Raw genomic sequence first — 22,670 nt, 5'->3', positions numbered from 1 at the left:
GCAGATCTCAGCTACAGAGACTCACAGTGTTCCAGTGCATGCATCATCTTCTCTACAGTGGGAGTCAGACTGCACGGCTGTGCAGTCCTCCATACATCACCACCATAGACATCTCCTAATAAGTACCACTACCTAATGCTGTTACCTTGTGTGATGGGCTCCTGATTACACATATCAGTGTTACATCTGAGTCACGTATGTTCACTAAATAAATCTGTGTTACTGTTTAAGTCACTAAGCATGTGGACCGACGTCACTGCACCAGATAGTCCAGAACACTCTGCCAACACATAAATGGGAGATGGATCAGGCGTTCAGGTGATCTGCAAACCTATCTGACGATTGGTAAGTAAGCACTTATTAATCGTCTGCCTGATATGTCATGCCTGGTGTCACAACTGGGCAGGCATGTAAATGTGCCCACCCAGTTTAGATGTCAGTCACCGGTGGTACCTGCCGCAAGCCGACTGCCCGTAAACACAACTAGATGTACCGATATGTCTGTAGATATATCGCCCATCGGCTGTACTGCATGGCGGACGTGATATGTCTATGAACAATGTAATTCACAAACATATCAGGGGTACACACCTATCGATGGGCTTGCGATATATCGGCTGTTTGATTGAGAGGACGATATAGTACTCAGTGTGTACTCAGCTTTACACACACTAATAAGAATCACTGTAAATAGCTGCAATCAAATGGTGCAGCAGAGTATCAGATTGGAAGTTAGACCTCCCTAAGTGTTAGAGCCTAGCATGTACAGTGTGCAAAGTGGGGAGTGCACTACTTTCTAACACAAATAACCAGATCATAATAGTCAAGAAGTAAGTAAAAAGTAGACATATTCTGTTTAATGACCATTATATAGAACAGCATATATGGTTTGATGGGAAGGAGTTAAGATACCTCCACACGGGATCCCAGTGATCACAATGACGATGCCAGAATCACACACAGTGGTACAATGCAGACGCTGGAATTCCGGCGAGATAGGTAATTCTCCCTCTATGGGTGTTCACGACACCCATAGAGGGAGAATATAACCTGTGGCGAGCATAGCGAGTCCCCGCAGTGTGGCGAATGCAGGGAGTCTGCAAGGTGCTTATTAGTGCTCGCCCCCGCTGCCAGCATACTAGTGGACGGCATCCCGACACTGACAATCCCAACACCGGGTTAAGTATCCTACCTCTCCCCCGTCCCCTATCCTAACCCTAACCCTCCTTGGGCGGCAGCTATGGTTCGGCCTTCGAGGGCGGCAGCTGTGACTAACCACACCGCTAGTGCCTAACTCCCCCCCCCCGCCGGCCCTAACCCATTACTAAACTGCGGGATGCTGGCTGCCAGGGTTCTGGCACTGGTCTCCTGAGTGGCGTTGGGATTTTAGCGTTGGTCACATCCTGAGTGGCGTTGGAATTTTAGCGTTGGTCACATGCATGCCTTTGATACATTTCCCTTACAGGAGAGCTTATAATTACCAATATGTTGAAGTAATTTTCAGGCATGTGGTTAAACATTTCACAAATGTTAAAGCATCATTCTCACAACTAAAGTTTGCATAATTTTCCTTAGCTCCCATCTTGCAAATCATTATCTAATTTCAAAATATCTCTGTAGGGAAAACAAGTATGGCTGCCACACAAACTGAAAGGCTTACAAAGTTCTCAGTGAGATTTAGCAAAGCTCGGAGAGAGATAAAGTACACCTGTAAAATGACAGATGCTATTTGGTTGATACTTTATCTCCCTCCAAGCTTTAATAAACCTCCCCCATGGCTGAATGTATCAAGCATCGCATTTTGAATGCAATATATCCTGCTGCTACCCGCATACATAGCAGCATTTATTAATGCTGATTATTTATGCAATTGACAGCTCTTCTGTTCTTTGTGATGTAACTACTTTTCAGGTTTATGACCCAGGAATCCTATTGTGAATGTGCCACCACCGGCCAGAGCATGCTCAAGCCGTGATGGACATCCCTCTCTGGGAATTATGTGGAAAGAAGCCCACAGGCTTATATAGGCAAGCTCCAGAAAGCTCCAGTTTCCAGAGCGGGACACATGGGGAATGCTTTCAAACTTCTGAAAACATCAATTTTCTAATTTCTGCTCCATTTTGCAGTTATTAGAGCCCACCCCAAGTATGTCATTTTATGTCAGAGAGAGGAAAAGGAAGGGAAGGAAGTCACAGTGCAGATAGTGTGGCATTAAAAAGCCTCTCTGCCCACTATATCATGGGCCATTGGCCTGAAAAACATTTCCTATTGCCAGCTACGGGGATTTACTGTATGTTAGTAAATGCACCCCTATTTTAGTTATTTTATTTACTCATCTTCTATAAAATAAACCAAGCAATTTAATAACAGATTTATTTATAAAGCATAGAGAATAGCAATGCTCACTGAGAGTTACAAATTAGAAAGCAGAAAAAGAAAAGTTGGCCTGTGCAGTTGTTCAATATAGAAAACTGGGGACATTTCCGGAGCATCATTCTGGAGACCTTTATAGAAAGCAGAGCCCCACCTTAAGTCACCTGTCTGGCACTGTTGCAAGTTTTCAGTGTCTTTAGATAGAAACATAGAATTTTACGGCAGATAAGAACCACTTGGCCGATTTAGTCTGCCTTAAACACATATACAAGCACTCACTTAGGGTTAATTTTTTGTTGTTGTTGGGATCCTTTTAACCTACCAGTATATTTCTAGGTTGTGGGAGGAAACCGGAGTGCCCTGAGGAAACCCACGTAAACAGGGGAGAATATACAAACTCCACACAGTTAGGGTCGTGGTAGGAATCAAACCCACAACCTCAATGCTGTGAGACAGTAATGCTAACCATTGCACCATATCTACTGCCCATCCATTTCCATTATGTAGCTGTTGCCTTCTCCTCTTTATGGGGCTACAGTTGGTTGTCTCATTCATGTGGATAAGCACTCTAAGTATACAAGTACAAAATTAGCTGAGTTGAAATATGGATAATGCTTGGAGGGACATACAAACAACACGCAGAACTTCAGTCAGCATACTGGATAATTTAATACCTTTTATGTAACAATTACAAAACATAAATTTATCAATTGCAGAAATAACCAGTAGCATTTTAGCTACCGCATGGTACCTATATGTCAGGCTTAGTTTTCCTAGCATACTGTATTCTGTTGTGAGATCTCCTCTGCTGATGAAATCATTGTCTGTCATAACATCTTTCACTGAGATGCTCTGAAACTGCTTCCCCCACCGACCGTCTTCTTATTTCATTATACGCATCAAGTCAAATCATTTACAAGTCAATAAAGCAAACAGTCTTCTCACTCTGACATAAATAACATTGGTAAGGAACTTTCATTTTCTCCAAACTGATAGACATGCTATCTAATGATGTTTTTGGTATTCTCATTAATATTTAAATGTTCTACTTGTGAGGACACAGAACACAGCTGTATTCTGGTGCATAATGTACCTGTAATATGGGTTTCATGAGCATGGAAATGAAATTAGTCTGAGAATGAGCTACTGAATATCTTGTTACATTGCATGAATACTTCATATTTAATGTTTCTTTTCAGATTTATTTATTTAAAAAATACTTTATGTGAAGATGTATTAATTCTGTAAAGACTTTACGGACCTAAATGAGAAAACTCTAAGTATTTAGTGACCCAAGTGAGAATTACAGCAACTACTAGTCATATGGAGCTGAGGGGCGGGCACTCTGCACTGAGCATGGCTGCTGACTGGAGATTGTTTTCCAAGCAGCTGCTGATTGGTCACCAAATGTAATGATTGCCGCCAGCAGTATTTTATTTTTTACACTGTTACTTATCTATTTACTGCAGGCATGTCAAACTCAAAACTTCTAAGTTTTGTGTGGGCCGCAAGAGAAAGAAAAAGTCTTGAAAGGTTTATTAAAAAAAACAACAATAAAGTATAATCAAGAGAAGCCAAATATCGTGAAGACACATTGGGGGGAATTCAAAGGTTATCGCCCCCGATCTCCTGTCTAAAGTGGCGGGAGATCACAGAGGGCGATATACAAATGAGGTGCCCTATCGTGCTTATCGCGCCCATTAGTGTCGGGGTTAGCTGCCTAAAGTGACTAAACCTAACTAAACTAATTTGCGCGATTGGGAAAAGTGCCGTTTGGGCTTTTCACAAATTTCAGCTCACTACCCCCAGCAGGTGTGAGCTGAAATGTAGATGCTGGCGGTAAAAACATTAGACTCTCGCCCACTGGCTTTTAGATACTCCATTGAGCCAACTGGAAAGGTGCTCACTGTCTACCGGAAAACGATTATTTGAATCTGATGTTTTATTGCAGCACATGGAATGTATTATACTGTGTTCTCCTTAACGAAGATAATCACATCCAAGAAGTTAATACTTTCATTACTTATATTAAAAGTAAATTGAATATTAACAGTGGGGTTTATTCAGGTGTGGAAGCAAACCAAAAAAGCAAGTAACTGGGCAAAACCATATTACACTGCAGGTGGGGCAGATGTAACATGTGCAGAAAGAGTTACATTTGGATGGGGTGTTTCCAAACTGAAATCTAAATTGCAGTTTAAAAATAAAGCTAACATTTGTGGACTACATGCAAAAGCAGAGAGAATTTACCCTGCAAGAAAAAGTATACATGTATTTCCTCCCCATGCATTGCAAAATGGTTTGTTCCAGATTCAAACTTGCATGCTTTTTCTGCTTTGCTTCCAAATCCGAATTAGGCCCCATATTTGTATTTAGGGATGAACAAACTTGACTCTAGCTTTCTCTTGTAAATCTCTAAGTGTAAAGTATATTGGCAATAAAAACAATACCATATTTTTAGTCCGGTACCTCAAGCTTTGCTATTCCATATATCCCAACTGCTCATTCCATACAAAATGTAACATTCTCCAAAGACACTGGTCTGTATACCTGCAGGCTGCATGAAGGCAATGTGTAGCATACAACTATTTACAAAAATATGTCAGTTGTGTTATGCATGATTGCAACTCTTATTTTAATTACCACAGCACAATAAAAAAATGTAAGCGTGAAACTATCTCTTGAAATAAGTTGAATTGGTATCTACAAATATTGTTTGTCAGAATTGTAATGATTTGTCACAGTTAAATGCATTTACTGACCCATTTCCCATCCACTTCCTCACTATCATAGGTTGTCATGAATAATTTGAACCCACTCTGGAAAACGTTTAAAGTCTCTCTGAATTCCTTGTGCAGTGGTGACCATGATCGCAGGCTGAAGGTACGGGCACTGCTACAGTTATGTGCAGTTTTTCTTTGCATGTGTTCTCTACTACCAACAAAGGCAGACATTTTGTGAGCTGGACAAATATGCATAAATGCAGTCTATAAATTAATTAGTGACCTTCTTTAATGCATACAGTAGGGCTACTTGTAGTATAAGCATGTGGTGCCGCAGTATAAACTCCTGGAAATTTGGTGGGCTTTGATCAGAGACATGCTGAAAAGATAAGCTGCCTCCCCTGCCATAAACGTTTACTACAGAGTTTTGACTATAAAATTGATTAGAATAATGCAAAGAAGATATTTCTAACATATTCTTTGTATTTTTCATATACTTTATACAGTAAAAACTCTGGTGCAAATGTTAGTATGACAGGAAAGGCTCTGCCTCACCTGCCTCACCCCACCGCACGTCACTGGAAGAGACGCCTCCTGCATGTGGCTGCGCGATCCCAGCACTATGACCGATTTCACAAGCTGGAATCCAACATCACGACCACAGACATCCAGCTGAGTAAGCCTCAGTTTACGCAGATGAACCAGTGAAAGGTAGGTATGCGAGGCTAGGAAGTCTGCGTGGTGACGCGCAGACCCTTGGCTCTTCCTGCCCACAAAACGATGGCAAGGCCCCCCGTTCTCGGGAGTGCAGGACTCCCCCCGCCCCCTCTCCACTACATCAATGCTGCTGCCTGTCAATCAGGAAGAGGGGAATTGTGGGCATGCTCTTAATGGACTTTGCACAGCCGCAGATTACCTATAATCATAAATCTGTGTGCGACAGGACTCCTGCGTTCATCTCTGAATTAGGCTAGGTGTCTGTGGCATGCAGATATTTGACATGATCTTTTGGAGTTCCTTCGGTCTCAGATATGTACTCCGTTTTGGCCATGACCACAAAATGTAGGGGCAGATCATCATAGATTAGAGGAGACATTTCTTATGTCTACTGCACATGCTCAGATTCATCCTTATTTATACTGTACATCTGCATATTATCAGTAACCATTGTGGTGAAGCTACAGTGATAATAACAGGTTATTGAAAGATAATACACTTCTTTGACCAGTTTATGTAATAATTCTATACACTTATATGTATGTGTGTGTGTCTGTGTGTGTATATATATATATATATATATATATATATATACATACACACACACAGTAGAATACATACGATTTACCGGCGGGTGGCAGCGGGGTGAGCACAAAGAGTCCCCTTGCGCGCTTGCTATGCTCGCCACACTAATGGCTCAGTGGCTAGCTGCGCTCGCCACAAGGTCTATTCCCACTCAGTGGGTGTCGTAGACATCCAGGTGTGGGAATAGTCCTATTTTAGTGGGATTCTGGCTGGTGGCATTGCCGGCTGTTGGGATTCCGGCATCGGTATTCTGACCGCCGGGATTCCAACAGCCAGCAAACTGAACAGATCCTATATTTTTCGGCAAAAAAAGCTGACGCTAGCGAAGTTACAAGGGTCCTGTGAGCTCATTCACACAAGGCATCTCCCACTGACATGATGTGGATTTAGACTTCATGTGGCCCTAAGTACTGATTTGGAGCCCCCTTCCTCAAACAATCCTCAGTGTGTGCCCGTCTCTCCGCCCCCCCCCCCCCCCTCTGCTTGTAGCAAGCAGGTAGTCTGCCTGTATACTGCCCCCCAGCCTTGTGACAACATTACAAACACTAGTTAAAATGCCAGCTGTCTTTGAATGATGTAGCTCATAGCATGTATAAAGTTGCAACAGTGTTTTCCAAATGCATCATTTCCGACAAGCACAAATAAAGATTGCAAGCTCTGGAATACATATGTAAACTGGAATAAAGTTGCCTAGTTATTTTTAAATTTCCTACACAGTATATTTAATTATACACCCAGGTACAATTGTTATTTAGAACTAAGGTCATAGACTAAAAGAAAATGTTTTCTACACTTGTTTTGAATCCAAATGTCAAAAATCCAAATATAGAGATGTGATATTTGCAATGTAGAGCGGCTCTTTGGATTCTGGCAGGGCGTTCCAGAGTGTTCTGAAAAGAAATTATTGGAAGGAAGTGCAGCTGTGCTGATTACTGTGCAATGACATATATATTTTCAATGCAATCTTTTCAAGCCATTAAAAGCAACCCAGAAATGTTTGTGAATTGTCACCTTTTTATTTGCTGCTGATTTTCTGATGAAGCTTACATTAATTCATCTCGTACTACTAGTTATTTTCGGCGCCTTCAGATTTGTCCTCCACTGCTCATTAACTGTTGCACTAATTGAGTACTTAGTCATCTTAGCACTTCAATATGTTTATTTAATGCTTACAGTTCTTATACCAACGTTCTCAGGACACTAATGCGTCTATAAGTTGAACAAATCCTGTTTTCATCTACATTTATAGGAAACACAGAATTCGTACATACATTAAGGAGAGAAGACAATGCTACTGTACCTATGTATAGGGTTCTCTAGGAAGGATGTCTTCTCACATTCCAACAATATCCTGATAATACTTTGTATACAATCTTAACTTTTAATAAGATATCACAAAAAGTGAAATATTAAAGCTCCAAGGTGACATTAGAGCAGTAACCAGTTTTCATGTGGAATCAAACATTATCATGAGTTCATTAATATGAAACCATTCAGTGTAGGGCCAGGTCTTTAACTAGTCAAATACTATAACTCTTTGAATGGATAAATTCTACAGAGTTGGGGCTGGGAGACCGGCATTTGGCATCCCGGAGGTCAGCATACCGACTCCAGGATACCGGCAGCAGAATGCCAGCAGGGGAAGCCCTTTGCGGGCTCGCCACAGGTTCTATTCCCACTAGAAACAGTGGGTGGGCATTCAGATTGCCGGCATTTTGAGTGCTCGGGATCCCAGCGTTGGCATGGTGACCGCCAGGATCCCGAGCACCAGTCACATGACTACATCCCATTCTACAGATGTGTGTTGTAATTATATTTTGTGCAAATTGAGACTTGTATATCAAGTCATATCTCAAGGTAGCGATGGCCATCGTCTTGCCTACCATCGAGGATTGCCATTGATGGAGAAACAGCATGTTTCCATCGATGGTTGCATACATCATCCATCCATACTAATCCATCGCAAACGTGCACTCCCGGTAGGACTAGGCAATCCAGCGCCTAGCCCCACTATGAGAGCGCACAGAGATGCTCACATTGTAATGAATGGGGCGCATGTGCGTAACGGACGCGCGCGGCCTAATCGCTGTGATGAGCGTGACTCCATCTGTACTATGCAATAGATAACCATTGATGGTTACACAGCCTGATGGTCATCCCTGACTGTCCCGAGTAACAATCAGAAGCTGGGGGCGGAGCTTCATGAGATTCAGGGGCAGAGCTATTCTCTGTTTCTCTGCACTCTATAGGGGGGTGGGGGGGGGGGAAGAATCATCGGGTGGTTCTATACCATTGATGGCAGGAACCATCTGGAAAAACTATTTAACATTACCTATAAACCATCAATGAATTTGACTCATTGATGGTCAATGGCCATGCCTATCTCAGGGGTCCAAAGTTCCAGCAATAACATCTTCCAGACTCACTATTATTGCATTATTCACACAGTAACCTTTTGCACCATATTTGTATATTCACATCTTGCAGAATGCTTGGTCTGTGACAGAATGCTTGGTCTGTGACAGCTGGAACATTGATGGTCAATTCAATCTGCTTTGTGGTGTGATTTGATGTAGGCTTGGTAAAACTTATTGGAGAACAATGCTAAATGTTGCAGCTAAATTCATAACAGTTTTGAAACTTTCATTCATGTTTAATCAATACCATTTAGGTTATAAATAATAATAAACTAATTTGAATGTGCTTAGTGGCTTGAAAAGCAAGAATCACTGAGCTGATATGGTAGATGAATGGCATGAAATGTCTGTGTGCTCTAGATAATTATCCATCGTATCTATAATTTTCTATTACCAACATTTACTTTTTACTGTTTGAAAAATAATCTTTTTTTAATAATATAACAGTATTAAAATAACAACTGTATAATAATAACTGGTTGAAAGATGGAAATCTCCCTGCTTACATACAGTATACAGAAGTTTCTGAAAGCCACAAGCACGAGAATACAGTGTAGTGTATTACAGTACTTTCCCAAAGGCTAAATCACTGTTGAATAGTGTATATAAAGGGTGTTCTACATAAACATACAACTTATTCAGAAATAATTACATTTTATTGTTTCTGTACATTTTTGTTTATTTGTTTCATAACATAAAGTAGTATCACATTTTCTATGCTTTCCTGGAACTGTCTGGAACTACTAGGCAAAATTTTGAATACAACTGATGCTAACCCATACAAATGCATGTCTTACATACATAAATGCACTAGGGACCAGTCTGTGCCACTTTTCTGATCTGCTCTGCAGGATTTAGGGGTGGGGGTGGACAAAGTGGGAGGGCTGGAGGTGGTGCTATGAATAACATCATCATGGCCCCATCATCCACAACATACTGTATTACCCTGTAGACAGTGGGAATGTCCCATTAGGCATGTGAAGTACGTGTCTAGGGGCGGAACTTGTTTAAGGGTGGCACTTGGATGCTTGTACATGCTGCTGTGAATAACTGCACATTTCATTTTTAGCAGGGTCATGATGATCCCCCCAAACATACACTGCACACAATAAGTATAGTAGGTGTGATTTTGGGCAATGTTTCCCAAACAATTCAGTTCTAAAAGTTTTGAATCTATCTCATCAAGTGTTGTCTGGGGACTTCATTGACATAAGGCAGTTAAATAGAAAGTGCTATGATAAATGCTTTTAATTGTATTGCCACATGAAGAAAAATATTTTGCTATATTAAGAATACTCTTGAAAACAAAAGATGGTATGAGTGAAAACTGCTAATTTATGCTACACAACGAGACACTAGTATGGAAGAAATTCTGAGGGCTTTGGTGAATGTGGCCGGTGCAACATGCCCAGATGCTGTAAATCACAGAGGACCACGTAGAAAATACTAGGATCTTCCTGACGAGCCAGTTCAAACAATGCAGGGACATTGTGTCTCTGGACTAACTGTATTGCAGAAAATGTCCTCCTCAGATGATGTGAGGCATATCTCTTAGCCTTTGAGAGAACTACCCCAAGGCTTAAATAACCACCAGAAGTCTGGATGGAAAAACTGCCACCCTCTTTGAGCTGCAAAGCTCACTGGGCCTATTTTGAGTTGTCTGATGAGCAGGACAATTATCAGCAAGTAAAAGCTGTGATTTGGGCCTGGACAGGAGTGACCAAGCCAGGGTAAGCTTAGTGATTCCATGTTTGGTGTTTCATCAAGGATAAAGCAGCTCATTTAAAGCTGGCAGAACTCTACATTGTGTTAAAGAGCTGGTTGCAGCCAGAAACAATTTCATCTGGATGTTTGATAAAGATTGTAGCCATTGACCACTGTATCCATAGACTTTACTGGAGCTTACAGAGGTAAGCAGATCCCCAGACTTATGGCTACAGTAATAGACTAATATTCAGCACTGAAACACATCTAAGGTCCAGAGGTAATCTAAAACAACAGTGCCTACAGCAGAGCCATAGACAAAGTCTCTCCACCTAAGTTCTTTGAATGTGGTGAACCCGAGCATTTCCCAGCTGAATGACCAAGCCATTAGGAACCCATGGACTGTGCAGTTACCTGGCTAGGTTCCACCTTTCCTAGTTGATGCACCATGATTCCTTCTACAGGGAGTCCATTGCTGTTTCGGGTGACTGTTCTAATAAACCAACAGGCTGTGTTACCCCTGGTAGACTCTGGGAGTGAACCGACATTAGTCTCTAGTACTGCCATTATAAAAAGAAATGCCGGCATGAGAGTTAATCAGGGGACATATTAGAGGCTGATACCTTTAGAATTGTTGCAGTAATACCTGAGAGTTAACCAGGGGACATATTAGAAGCTGACATCTGAAATATATCTACTGCATTAACACCTGAGAAACTACACACCTCCATCAGGAAGGTTCCATGTTAGTAAAGGCGCTCTGAACCTGTAACAAGTTATGGCAGCTAAAAGTATAACAACTACCCCAAAGTGAGGTCGCACCAGCTTGAATACATGTATCATGTAAGAACAAATAATACTTTTTTGACTTTTGCAAACAATTTTTTAAACAATTATACCAATTGGCATAACAAGACCAAGAGGCTGATTACTATTATCGGGTGTCTTTAGTGTGAAGGTTTAGCTTCAGAGGAAGAAGAACAATAATAGCCCCTATCTCTTCAAACCATCACAAAAGAATCTGTGAACAACAAGGATAAGAACTGTGGTTTACGGTGGATATTATAATTATTGAACTGTTTAAATTAATAAGGTGGACTCCACTATTAGAAAGTATTTATATAATAAAGTGCTCCCTATATATATATATATATATATATATATATACATATTGTTTATGTACAAGGAACTAGGGTCAAGAGAAAGGATGAGAATATGTGAGGATATGGGTCGAATGTGCAGAGTGGATGCAGTTTGATAGGAAGGTTTATGAAAGTTATGTGGGTGGTTCTGGAATTTGATATACATTCCTAAAGAGGTGAGTTTTCAGGGAACGCTTGAGGGTTTGGAGACTAGATGAGAGTCTTATTGTACGTGGTAGGGCATTCCACAGAGTGGGTGTAGCCCGATGAAAGTCCTGCAATTGTGAGTGGGAGCGAGTAATGAGTGTGGATGAGAGATGCAGATCTTGTGAAGAGCGAAGAGGTCGGGTTTGGAGATATTTTGAGATAAGCGAAGTGATGTGCTTTGGTGTAGTTTGGTTAATGGCCTTGTGTGTGAGGTGAGAGTCTCGTTTTGGGAAGACCAGTTAGGAGACTAATGCAATAATCAATGTGGGAGATAATGAGGGCATAGATTAGAGTTTTAGCAGTGTCTTGTGTAAGGTATGGTCATATTTTGGATATGTTTTTTAGATGCATATAACATGATTTTGAGACAGATTGAATGTGGGGAACAAAGGACAGATCAGAGTCAATGATGACACCTAGGCAGCGAGCTTGTGGGGTAGGGTAGATTGTCGAGTTTTCAACAATGATAGAGATATCAGGTTGGTACAGTACCTACTACTGGCCAGTGGAAATATAATTAACTCTGTCTTTGAAATATTAAGTTTGAGGTGGTGAGATGTCATCCAAGATGAAATGGCAGATAGGCATTCAGTGACACAGCCCAGTGCAGATAGGGACAAATCAGAGGAAGATAGGTAGATTTAAGTATCATCTGCATACAGATGATACTGAAATCAAAACGAGCTGATTAGTTTACCAAGAGATGAGGTATAGATAGAGAAAAGCAGAGGACCCAAGACTGAGCCTTGCGGTACTCCAACTGAAAGAAGTAGCGGAGAGGAGGTAGCTTCAGAGAAGCAAACACTGAAGGAGCGATTAGATAAGTAGAATAGGAACCAAGAAAGGGCTGTGTCTTTAAGATCTAGGGATTGTAGTGTTTGTATGAGAAGAGAGTGGTCAACAGTGTCAAAGGCAGCAGATAGGTCTAGAAGAATAGGTAGTGAGTAATGGCCTTTAGACTTCGTAGTGACCAATTCATTAACCACTTTAGTCAGTGCTGTCTCTGGGGAGTGTTGGGAACTGAAGCCTGACTGAAGTGGGTCCAATAATTTGTGTGAGTTAAGAAAGTGTGTGAGTCGAGTGTAGGCAAGTCTCTCAAGTAGCTTAGAGAGACAAGGGAGCTGAGAGATAGGATGGTAGTTTGAGAGAGAGGTAGAGTCAGAATTTTGTTTTTTCAAAATTGGATTAATCACTGCATGCTTGAAGAGTGAAGGAAAAATACCAGTAGAGAGAGAGATTACAGATGTTAGTTCAGGTAGGGATGAACACCAGAGACAGAGCTTTACTTATTTGTGAGGGTAAAGGATCAAGAGGAGAGGTAGTAGAGAAGCAGGATGAGAACAGTGATGATACTTCATCTTCATTTGTGGGATCAAATGAAGAGAGTGCCAGAGGGTTCAGGTAAAGAACTGAGCAGGTCACTGGCTGCCGAAGAGCATACCATTTCATCTCGGATCTTATCAATCTTCTACTTGAAGTAGGAAGCAAGATCTTGTGCCTTGATAGTGGCTGATAGGGTAGGTGAGGGAGGATTCAGAAGTGATTTAAATGCATTAAAGAGTCGATTGGGGTAAGAGGCTTGAGCAGAGATAAGAGTTTGGAAATATGTTTGTTTGGCAGTGTCCAGGGCATTTCTATAAGAGTGGTAGACAGTCTTATATGTGAGGAAGTCACTTGAAATACGAGATTTATGCCACTGACATTCAAGTTTATGTGTGAGTTTTTGTAGTTGTCTTGTTAATTTGGAGTACCATGGTTGACATCTAGGCCTACGTGGAGTGTGATGGGTAGCTGGAGCCACTTCATCAAGGGCTAGTTCTAGAGTCTTGTTCAGGTGTGATACAACCATCTCAGGAGAGGTGAATGCAGAAATAGGTGAAAGCAGTTGTTGGAGTGAGGTGGAAAGTTCTTTTAGATTAATTGTGTTAATATTTCTGCGGGTTTGAGGAGGATTGGAGGACTTCAGCAACACAGAGTTTGAATTAACGGAGGAGAGCATGCAGGTAATAAGATTGTGATCTGAGAGGGGGAAAAGAGTGTTAGTGAGTTCAGAAATGCAGCGTAGTCTGGTGAATACTAGATCAAGGCAGTGGCCCTCCCGATGAGTAGAGGAGTCAGTCCATTGGGAGAGGCCGAGAGAGGTTAGAGAGAGTAGTTTGGAGGCGTGAGCAGCAGATTTTGGACAATCAATAGCAATATTGAAATCACCCATGATGATGGTGGAGATGTCAGAGGATAGGAAGTGAGAGAGCCAGGTAGAAAAATCTTCCAGAAATTGTTTGGGATGCCCAGGTGGGTGATAGCAATGCGTAAAGAGAAAGGAGAGTAACCCCTGATGGAATGTACTTCAAATGATGTAAATGTGAGTGATGGAACCTGTGGTAGAACAGTGTATGCGAAAGATTGGGAAAGTAATAATCCAACTCCTCCTCCTTTATGGTTACCAGGCCTTTAGGTGTGTGTAAAGTGGAGACCACCATGTGACAGTGCTGCAGGGGAGGCTGTGTCTGATTGTTTGAGCCAGGTTTCTGTTATAGCCAGCAGATTGAAGTTGTTAGATATGAAGAGGTCATGGATGGATGTTCATTTGTTACAAACAGAGCGTGCATTCCATAAGGCACATTTTAGTGATCTGGATGGTGATGAAAGACATGTGATGTTTATGAGGTTAGCTGGATTTCTATGTTGCTGTGAATCAGGTGAATGTGAGTGATGCAAGTGGTTGGGTCCTGGATTTGGTGAAATGTCACCAGCTATCAGAAGTAGAAGAGAGAGATAAATGTGAGTGTCAGAGGTTTGTGAAAGTTTTTTATGGTGAGAGGTTGTAGATGTTGTCAATGAGTATAGGGAAGTAAAAAGCGCATGAGTGTTAATAAGACGGGAGTGAATAATTGAGGGGGCAACATGTACAGAGGGGGAGTTGCTGGGAGACTGAAAGATGCAGTGGCCTTTATGAATATTCCATGAAGAGCAATGGTGAAAATCAATTTGTGGTACATAGTTTGTTTGGGATTAAACCAGAGTTATCTAGGCTGAGAGTGTAAGGTTTCACTTGTCAGAGTTAAAAGTTCAGGTGCCTATTTACTGGTGTTGGTCCGCAGTATGTTAACTAAGCATGACAGAGCAAAATCACAAACAGGTATGTAGAGTCACATGCAAATCACAATGTACTGTAACTGGATTTTATACAAAATTGGTTGCATTCTGTTCTTAGAGGTCATGAGGATTATAGTTGGAAAGATATACACATACGCTTAAATGCACAGATGATTATGATTGAGGATGAAAGGAAGGGTGGTTGTTTTGTTGCAACGTTGATTGAGTGTTTCCGTCTGTTTTCGTCCTGCTTAAGTCCTGGGTAAGTCTATATTGTAATATTTTCTTAACGCTTTTAAAACAACCCTTCTAAGACAACCCTGTTCAGCCAGACTGTTCAGCCTAGCATTTTTCCTTATGAATGGTAAGTATCCATGTGTGTCTGATAATTGCAATCAAGGCCTAACACCCCACCCCCAGTTACAAACTCAACTAAAACAAACACTGAGATAGGAGTTTACCAAGTATTTCAAAGTTTAAATAAAGTATCATCCTGGAATACAATATAGCTTATGATATACAAATTGACAGTGTAGATTACCTAATATAATAAAAATATCACTGCAGCACGTATATTCTAAGCAGACTCAAACTCCAAATGATGAGTGTAGATTACCTAATATAATAAAAATATCACTGCAGCACGTATATTCTAAGCAGACTCAAACGCCAAATGATGAGTGTAGATTACCTAATATAATAAAAATGTCACTGCAGCATGTATATTCTAAGCAGACCCAAGCTCCAAATGATGAGTGTAGATTACCTGCAGAGAAAGGAGAGCAATCGTCACAGCCCTTCAATATATAGCAAAGATACAGCCACTATGCAAGTCCAGGGTAAGTCTATATTGTAATATTTTCTTAACCCTTTTAAAACAACCCTTCTAAGACAACCCTGTTCAGCCTAGCATCTTTCCTTCTGAATGTATATTTTAAACCAGTGATTTTTTTTGGTATCATGTGCTTTACATGTATCTAAAAAATACTTTTCTTTTACTGTGCGTTTACTGTTTAATGCTTACTGCCTATTTTTACTACTAAATAAACATTCAAGTCTGATATAATCAGACAGCAACAGTGTTGATTCCTGACCTAAGGAATAGATGAGAGATCTTATTACTTAGAAAGAGATTCTCTTCCATCCAATGGTCAGACATACAGATGGAGCCACGCTAATCGTGGCTCTGTCTGTGCCTGGGTGCCCGCCTAGGCGCGCCAATCGCAGCATCTAAGCCGCGCAGCATCCGTGACGCGCATGCGCCCCATTCACTACAGTGGGAGCGCCTCCGTGCACTCCCGTAGCGGGGCTAGGCGCCGGATCGCCTAGTCCCACCGGAAGTGCACGTTTGCGATGGAGCCGCACTAGATGAGTGCGGCTCCATCTGTATGAACATTGTTTGCCACTGACCTAAGCAATATATGTTATATCCTGTTAATTAAGGTCAGATATATGGTTATTATTGTTAGCCTCTGACCCACCAAACAATTTCAAGACATTTTGTCTCTGCTTATGGTCAGACCTATGATCATTACTGGACAGCCTTGACCCATTTAGAGGTGTGTTAGGTGAGAGAATTGTAAATTAAGTAATTATAATTACCAGTTTGATCACCTGACTGGTTGGCTATTCATGTATTTCTATGTTATTCTGTTGTTTGTTTTGTTTAAAATGTCAGGTACTATTAGTGATGAGCGGGTTCGGTTCCTCGGGATCCGAACCCCCCCGAACTTCACCCATTTTACACGGTTCCGAGGCAGACTCGAATCTTCACGCCTTGCTCGGTTAACCCGAGCGCGCCCGAACGTCATCATCCTGCTGTCGGATTCTCGCGATATTCATATTCTATATAAGGAGCCGCGCGTCGCCGCCATTTTCACTCGTGCTTTGGAGAGGATAGCGAGAGGACGTGGCTGCGTTCTCTCAGTTTCTGTGTTCAGTGTGCTGCAAATATCTGTGCTCAGTGTGCTGCAAATATCTGTGCTCAGTGTGCTTGCAAATATCTGTGCTCAGTGTGCTGAAAATATCTACGTTCTCTCCATATCTCTGCTGCATTGTAGTATATAGTAGGAGGACAGTGCAGAATTTTGCTGTGACCACCAGTATATATAGCAGTACGGTACAGTAGTCCACTGCTCTGCCTCTGTGTCGTCAAGTATACTATGCATCCATACCTGTGCTGCATTTTAGTTGTGCTCAGTATATAGTAGGAGGACAGTGCAGAATTTTGCTGACTACCAGTATATATATAGCAGTACGGTACAGTAGTCCATTGCTCTACCTCTGTGTCGTCAAGTATACTATGCATCCATACCTGTGCTGCATTTTAGTTGTGCGCAGTATATAGTAGGAGGACAGTGCAGAATTTTGCTGACCACCAGTATATATATAGCAGTACGGTACAGTAGTCCACTGCTCTACCTCTGTGTCGTCAAGTATACTATGCATCCATACCTGTGCTGCATTTTAGTTGTGCGCAGTATATAGTAGGAGGACAGTGCAGAATTTTGCTGTCCACCAGTATATATATATAGCAGTACGGTACAGTAGTCCACTGCTCTACCTCTGTGTCGTCATGTATGCTATGCATCCATACCTGTGCTGCATTTTAGTTGTGCGCAGTATATAGTAGGAGGACAGTGCAGAATTTTGCTGACCACCAGTATATATATATATATATAGCAGTACGGTACTGTAGTCCACTGCTCTACCTCTGTGTCGTCAAGTATACTATGCATCCATACCTGTGCTGCATTTTAGTTGTGCGTAGTATATAGTAGAAGGACAGTGCAGAATTTTGCTGACCACCAGTATATATATAGCAGTATGGTACAGTAGTTCACTGCTCTACCTCTGTGTCGTCAAGTATACTACAAAAGTTCAGTAAAATTACCCAAAAATCTAAATTAAAAGCGTCTGATGAGAAGCGTAAACTTACCAATATGCCATTTACGACACGGAGTTGCAAGGAACGGCTGAGGCCCTGGCCTATGTTCATGGCTAGTGGTTCAGATTCACATGAGGATGGAAGCACTCATCCTCTCGCTAGAAAACTGCAGTGCCACTCCTAGATGGGCCAGGTGTTTGTGTCGGCCACTTGGGTCGCTTAGCTTAGCCATCCAGCGACCTTGGTGCACCTCTTTTTTTCTTTGCATCATGTGCTGTTTGGGGACTATTTTTTAAATCTGCCATCCTGTCTGACACTGCAGTGCCACTCCTAGATGGGCCAGGTGTTTGTGTCGGCCACTTGGGTCGCTTAGCTTAGTCACACAGCTACCTCATTGCACCTCTTTTTTTCTTTGCATCATGTGCTGTTTTGGGACTATTTTTTAAATCTGCCATCCTGTCCGACACTGCAGTGACACTCCTATATGGGCCAGGTGTTAGTGTCGGCCACTTGGGTTGCTTAGCTTAGTCACACAGCTACCTCATTGCACCTCTTTTTTTCTTTGCATCATGTGCTGTTTGGGGACTATTTTTTAAATCTGCCATCCTGTCCGACACTGCAGTGCCACTCCTATATGGGCCAGGTGTTAGTGTCGGCCACTTGGGTCGCTTAGCTTAGCCATCCAGCGACCTTGGTGCACCTCTTTTTTTCTTTGCCTCATGTGCTGTTTGGGGACTATTTTTTTAAATCTGCCATCCTGTCCGACACTGCAGTGCCACTCCTATATGGGCCAGGTGTTAGTGCCGGCCACTTGGGTCAATTAGCTTAGCCATCCAGCGACCTTGGTGCACCTCTTTTTTTCTTTGCATCATGTGCTGTTTGGGGACTATTTTTTAAATCTGCCATCCTGTCTGACACTGCAGTGCCACTCCTAGATGGGCCAGGTGTTTGTGTCGGCCACTTGGGTCGCTTAGCTTAGTCACACAGCTACCTCATTGCACCTCTTTTTTTCTTTGCATCATGTGCTGTTTTGGGACTATTTTTAAAATCTGCCATCCTGTCTGACACTGCAGTGCCACTCCTAGATGGGCCAGGTGTTTGTGTCGGCCACTTGGGTCGCTTAGCTTAGCCATCCAGCGACCTTGGTGCACCTCCTTTTTTTCTTTGCATCATGTGCTGTTTGGGGACTATTTTTTAAATCTGCCATCCTGTCTGACACTGCAGTGCCACTCCTAGATGGGCCAGGTGTTTGTGTCGGCCACTTGGGTCGCTTAGCTTAGCCATCCAGCGACCTCGGTGCACATTTTAGGACTAAAAATATTATTGTGAGGTGTGAGGTGTTCAGAATAGACTGGAAATGAGTGGAAATTATGGTTATTGAGGTTAATAATACTATGGGATCAAAATGACCCCCAAATTCTATGATTTAAGCTGTTTTCGTGTTTTTTTTGTAAAAAAAACACCTGAATCAGACAAAAAAATTTCAGGGAGATTTTGCCAAAATGCGTCCGAATCCAAAACACGGCTGCGGAACCGAATCCAAAACCAAAACACAAAACCCGAAAAATTTCCGGTGCACATCACTAGGTACTATGTGTTTTTTAAAGGAGAAGTTAAAGTTACATTTTTACTAGTATTATACCTTATTTTTGGTGGATTAGTACCCCAACAAAGACAGTACTTTTTCTAAGTCTGTACTATATACCTGTAGAGACTAATAAAAGTTTACCAGGGCTTTACTTAGTGTCTCACTACCTGGGGGGAACAGGCTGGAGGCCTTTTAATAGACACTGTGATTTTCTGACCGTGGGTTCTGTGTACATGCTTGTGTTTGTGTTAGGGGCATTAGGCCCTACCACTCTGAGAGAGGGATTCTGTTTTTGTTTAGTTAGTGCCCAGACAGACTAGGATTTATTTTTATGTTCTGTGTTGTTGTACTACACAATAAAACTAGCTTCGGCAAGATTGCACAAAAAGTTGAACTTGTGTGCTGTTTCCTGGTTGTGGTGTGTTTGGAATGGCCCATCTACCCCAGGAGAGGGCACCCCCACCATGATCTCCTCTCTCTCTCTCTCTCTATATATATATATATATATATATATATATATATAAAAAATATATATATATAATCTTTGAAAAAGGCATCACTCACGAGTCATCATACAGCCAAATAAAGACTATTGAGTCAGTTCTGCAATTTAACGTTTCGGTGTTGCCATCTTTATCAAGAACATAACAAGTGTGATACACAAACATACCTTATGTACATCTTTTACACCGGATCCCCGTGAAATCCCGCCCGCCGACATCACGGTGACATCATCGGTCAGCACCAGCGTCCCATTGCGCTATGCATCATCATGAACAGCATCACCGCATTCAGCGAGATGACGTCTTGCGCATGTCCCCAGACCGGCCGCGTCAGTGGGAACAGTGCTAAGTGCATAAACAATGTGATGGTTGCGTAGCAACCGATGTTACAACAAATTAATAACATACATTTATCAAAACAAATATATTAATAGAGCTTGCATAAACAGCATGTATCTCTAGACATGCACAGCTCACGGTGACAGAAACATTTTAATGGAATGTGTTATGAACAGTTAAACTGTTCAATAAGCAAAATCAAAAAGAAAAACAGACTCTGCAGTCTTGAGAAAGAGACAAAAAAAACAGTGAAAGATAGAAGCTTAAAGTGAAAGTGCTTAAGCATAAGCCTAAAGTAAAAGTAAACAAGTGATACAGTACAGATAAAAAAGTTAAAAAAAAATATTTTTTTAGAGGGGTTACTAGAAGAACCAATGTGCATAGATGCCAGTTGTCACCATGAGCGCATGAGTAGAAAAACCTGATAAAAATGTAAAATGTTTATATTTTGCATCATTTGTATTTTATTTTGTATTTTGTATTATTATGATTTGATACCCAGCACTATAATAAATCATCAGGTGGGGTCCCAAGGCGCTCTATCACTTCGCTTTAAAGACTTGTGCTGGGTGAATGCTTGCTGTCAATGCAATGAGGAAATCTTAATGCTGGTGTGCCTAGTTGTTGCCCTTATGTCCCTGGTTAGTCCATGAAGCATGAGTAAAGGCCCATATAGACGGGCCGATGCAGAAGAGATGTGTGCTGAGCGAACCGCTCAGCACACATCTCTCCCGCCGCTTAGCACAGCGCAATGTGTGCTGAGCGTTCGGGGGGAGACGGGGGTGCCGCTCACTTCACCCAGCGGGTGAAGTGAGCGACCCGCTAGATTGGCCTGCATGCAGGCCAATCTAACAGCAGCGATAGCGATGCGCGGGGCTGCGAATCGCTATCGCTGTAGGGGGGTATACACGGAGCGATAATGCTGAAATTCTAAGCAATCTAGTCAGATTGCTTAGAATATCGCTCCGTGAGTACCCCCCTTAAGAGATTGTTTCATTTAGCCCCAATGGAGTTAATGAATTTAGGGAGTGTATCCAAAAGGATTCCACTTGTAATAACCTCTTCTCACGGTCGCCCCCACATTTATTGGCTTGTACATGGTCAATGATCTTGTAGGATAGGGCGGCCAGAGAGTGTTAGTGTTCCTTAAAATGGCATGCCACAGGTTGACCACATCTTGGTCTTGAAGAGATTTTCTAATTGCGGACCGGTGCTGAGTCACGCATTTGCGAAAGGTGCACACAGTCTTACACCCTACACCAGACTACAAGGGCACTTGATGTAGTACACAACGTATTTACTGGTGCGTGACAACACATGACAAATAGGTATCCTTTTGCCTAAATGTGGATGTATGACATAATTGCCAGTGTCTAAATAGCTGCACATCCTGCAACCCGTGCACCTATAGCACCCTGGTTTTCTGTGCAGGAAATGTTGTTCATTTCTAGGAGATGTCCTGTCAATATCATTATGAACTAGCCAGTCCTTTAAGTTCCTGCCTCTCTTGTAGCACATCATCACCCTTGACCCTAGTAAAGGTGCAATATGTTGATCTGTATTCATGATCGGCCACAGGCTCTTAGTTGTTGAACTGATGTGATTACTAGTGGTGTTGTAGCTTGTAATAAAGGGCAAAACATTTGTATTTTTGTTACATTATTTTTTTGCTGAAAGTTGTTCCCGAGGATATTCCATCACCTTTTCTTTGGCACACTCTAGGCCCTTTTATAGATAGCATCTCTCTAAGAACTTCTTGCACATCATCAATTTCTGCAACTGCATGTTCGTCATCATGTATCCGAAGAAATTGGGAGTAAGGTACGTCCCTTTTTCAGGGATGTAGGATGGTGGCTCTGGGTGTGTAATATAGTGTTGGAATCTGTAGGTTCATGATGTTGGATGTAGGATGGTGGCTCTGAGTGTGTAATATAGTGTTGGAATCTGTAGGTTTATGATAAACCATTGTATCAAAATTGGTGCCATTCCATCTAATAAGTATGTCCAAGAAGTTGATTTCTTGTGATTATGAGTGTATGTGAACTTAATCGCCTGGTGCATCTGGTTGATGTTACTCATGGCTGCTTCGAACTGATGGACTTTATCGGACCATAAGACAAAAATGTAGTCAATGTAGTGACTAAAATGATGAACATGTTGCTGAAATTCTGGATTGTCCATAAATACTACTTTTCCACCTTTAACATAAAAATATTTGGAAAAGAGGGGGCTTATCGCGCACCCCCTCTTCTGTACAAAAAAATTGATTGTCAAATAAAAATTAGTTGTGAACTAACGTCTTTTCCAGTAGATCAATGAAAAATTGGATGTTTGGTACTTGATATTCATAAGATGCCAGAAGGAATGAATTGATGCTTTCAAATCCTTC

General features: G+C 41.7%; 1 protein-coding gene across 1 annotated transcript in view; it reads left to right on the top strand.

Moving 5' to 3' along the window:
* The window catches only part of CPNE4 (copine 4), a 900,265-nt gene that overhangs the window by 629,631 nt on the left and 247,964 nt on the right, over positions 1 to 22,670 (top strand). The window contains exon 7 of the mRNA XM_063922365.1: positions 5,167 to 5,256. Coding sequence (XP_063778435.1) covers positions 5,167 to 5,256 — 90 coding nt within the window. The remainder of the gene's footprint in view (positions 1 to 5,166; positions 5,257 to 22,670) is intronic.

The sequence above is a fragment of the Pseudophryne corroboree genome, chromosome 5 (genome assembly GCF_028390025.1).
Source record: "Pseudophryne corroboree isolate aPseCor3 chromosome 5, aPseCor3.hap2, whole genome shotgun sequence".
Classification (NCBI taxonomy): domain Eukaryota; kingdom Metazoa; phylum Chordata; class Amphibia; order Anura; family Myobatrachidae; genus Pseudophryne; species Pseudophryne corroboree.
The sequence above is the reverse complement of the archived record's forward strand: the minus strand, read 5'-3'. Positions and strand labels throughout refer to the sequence as shown.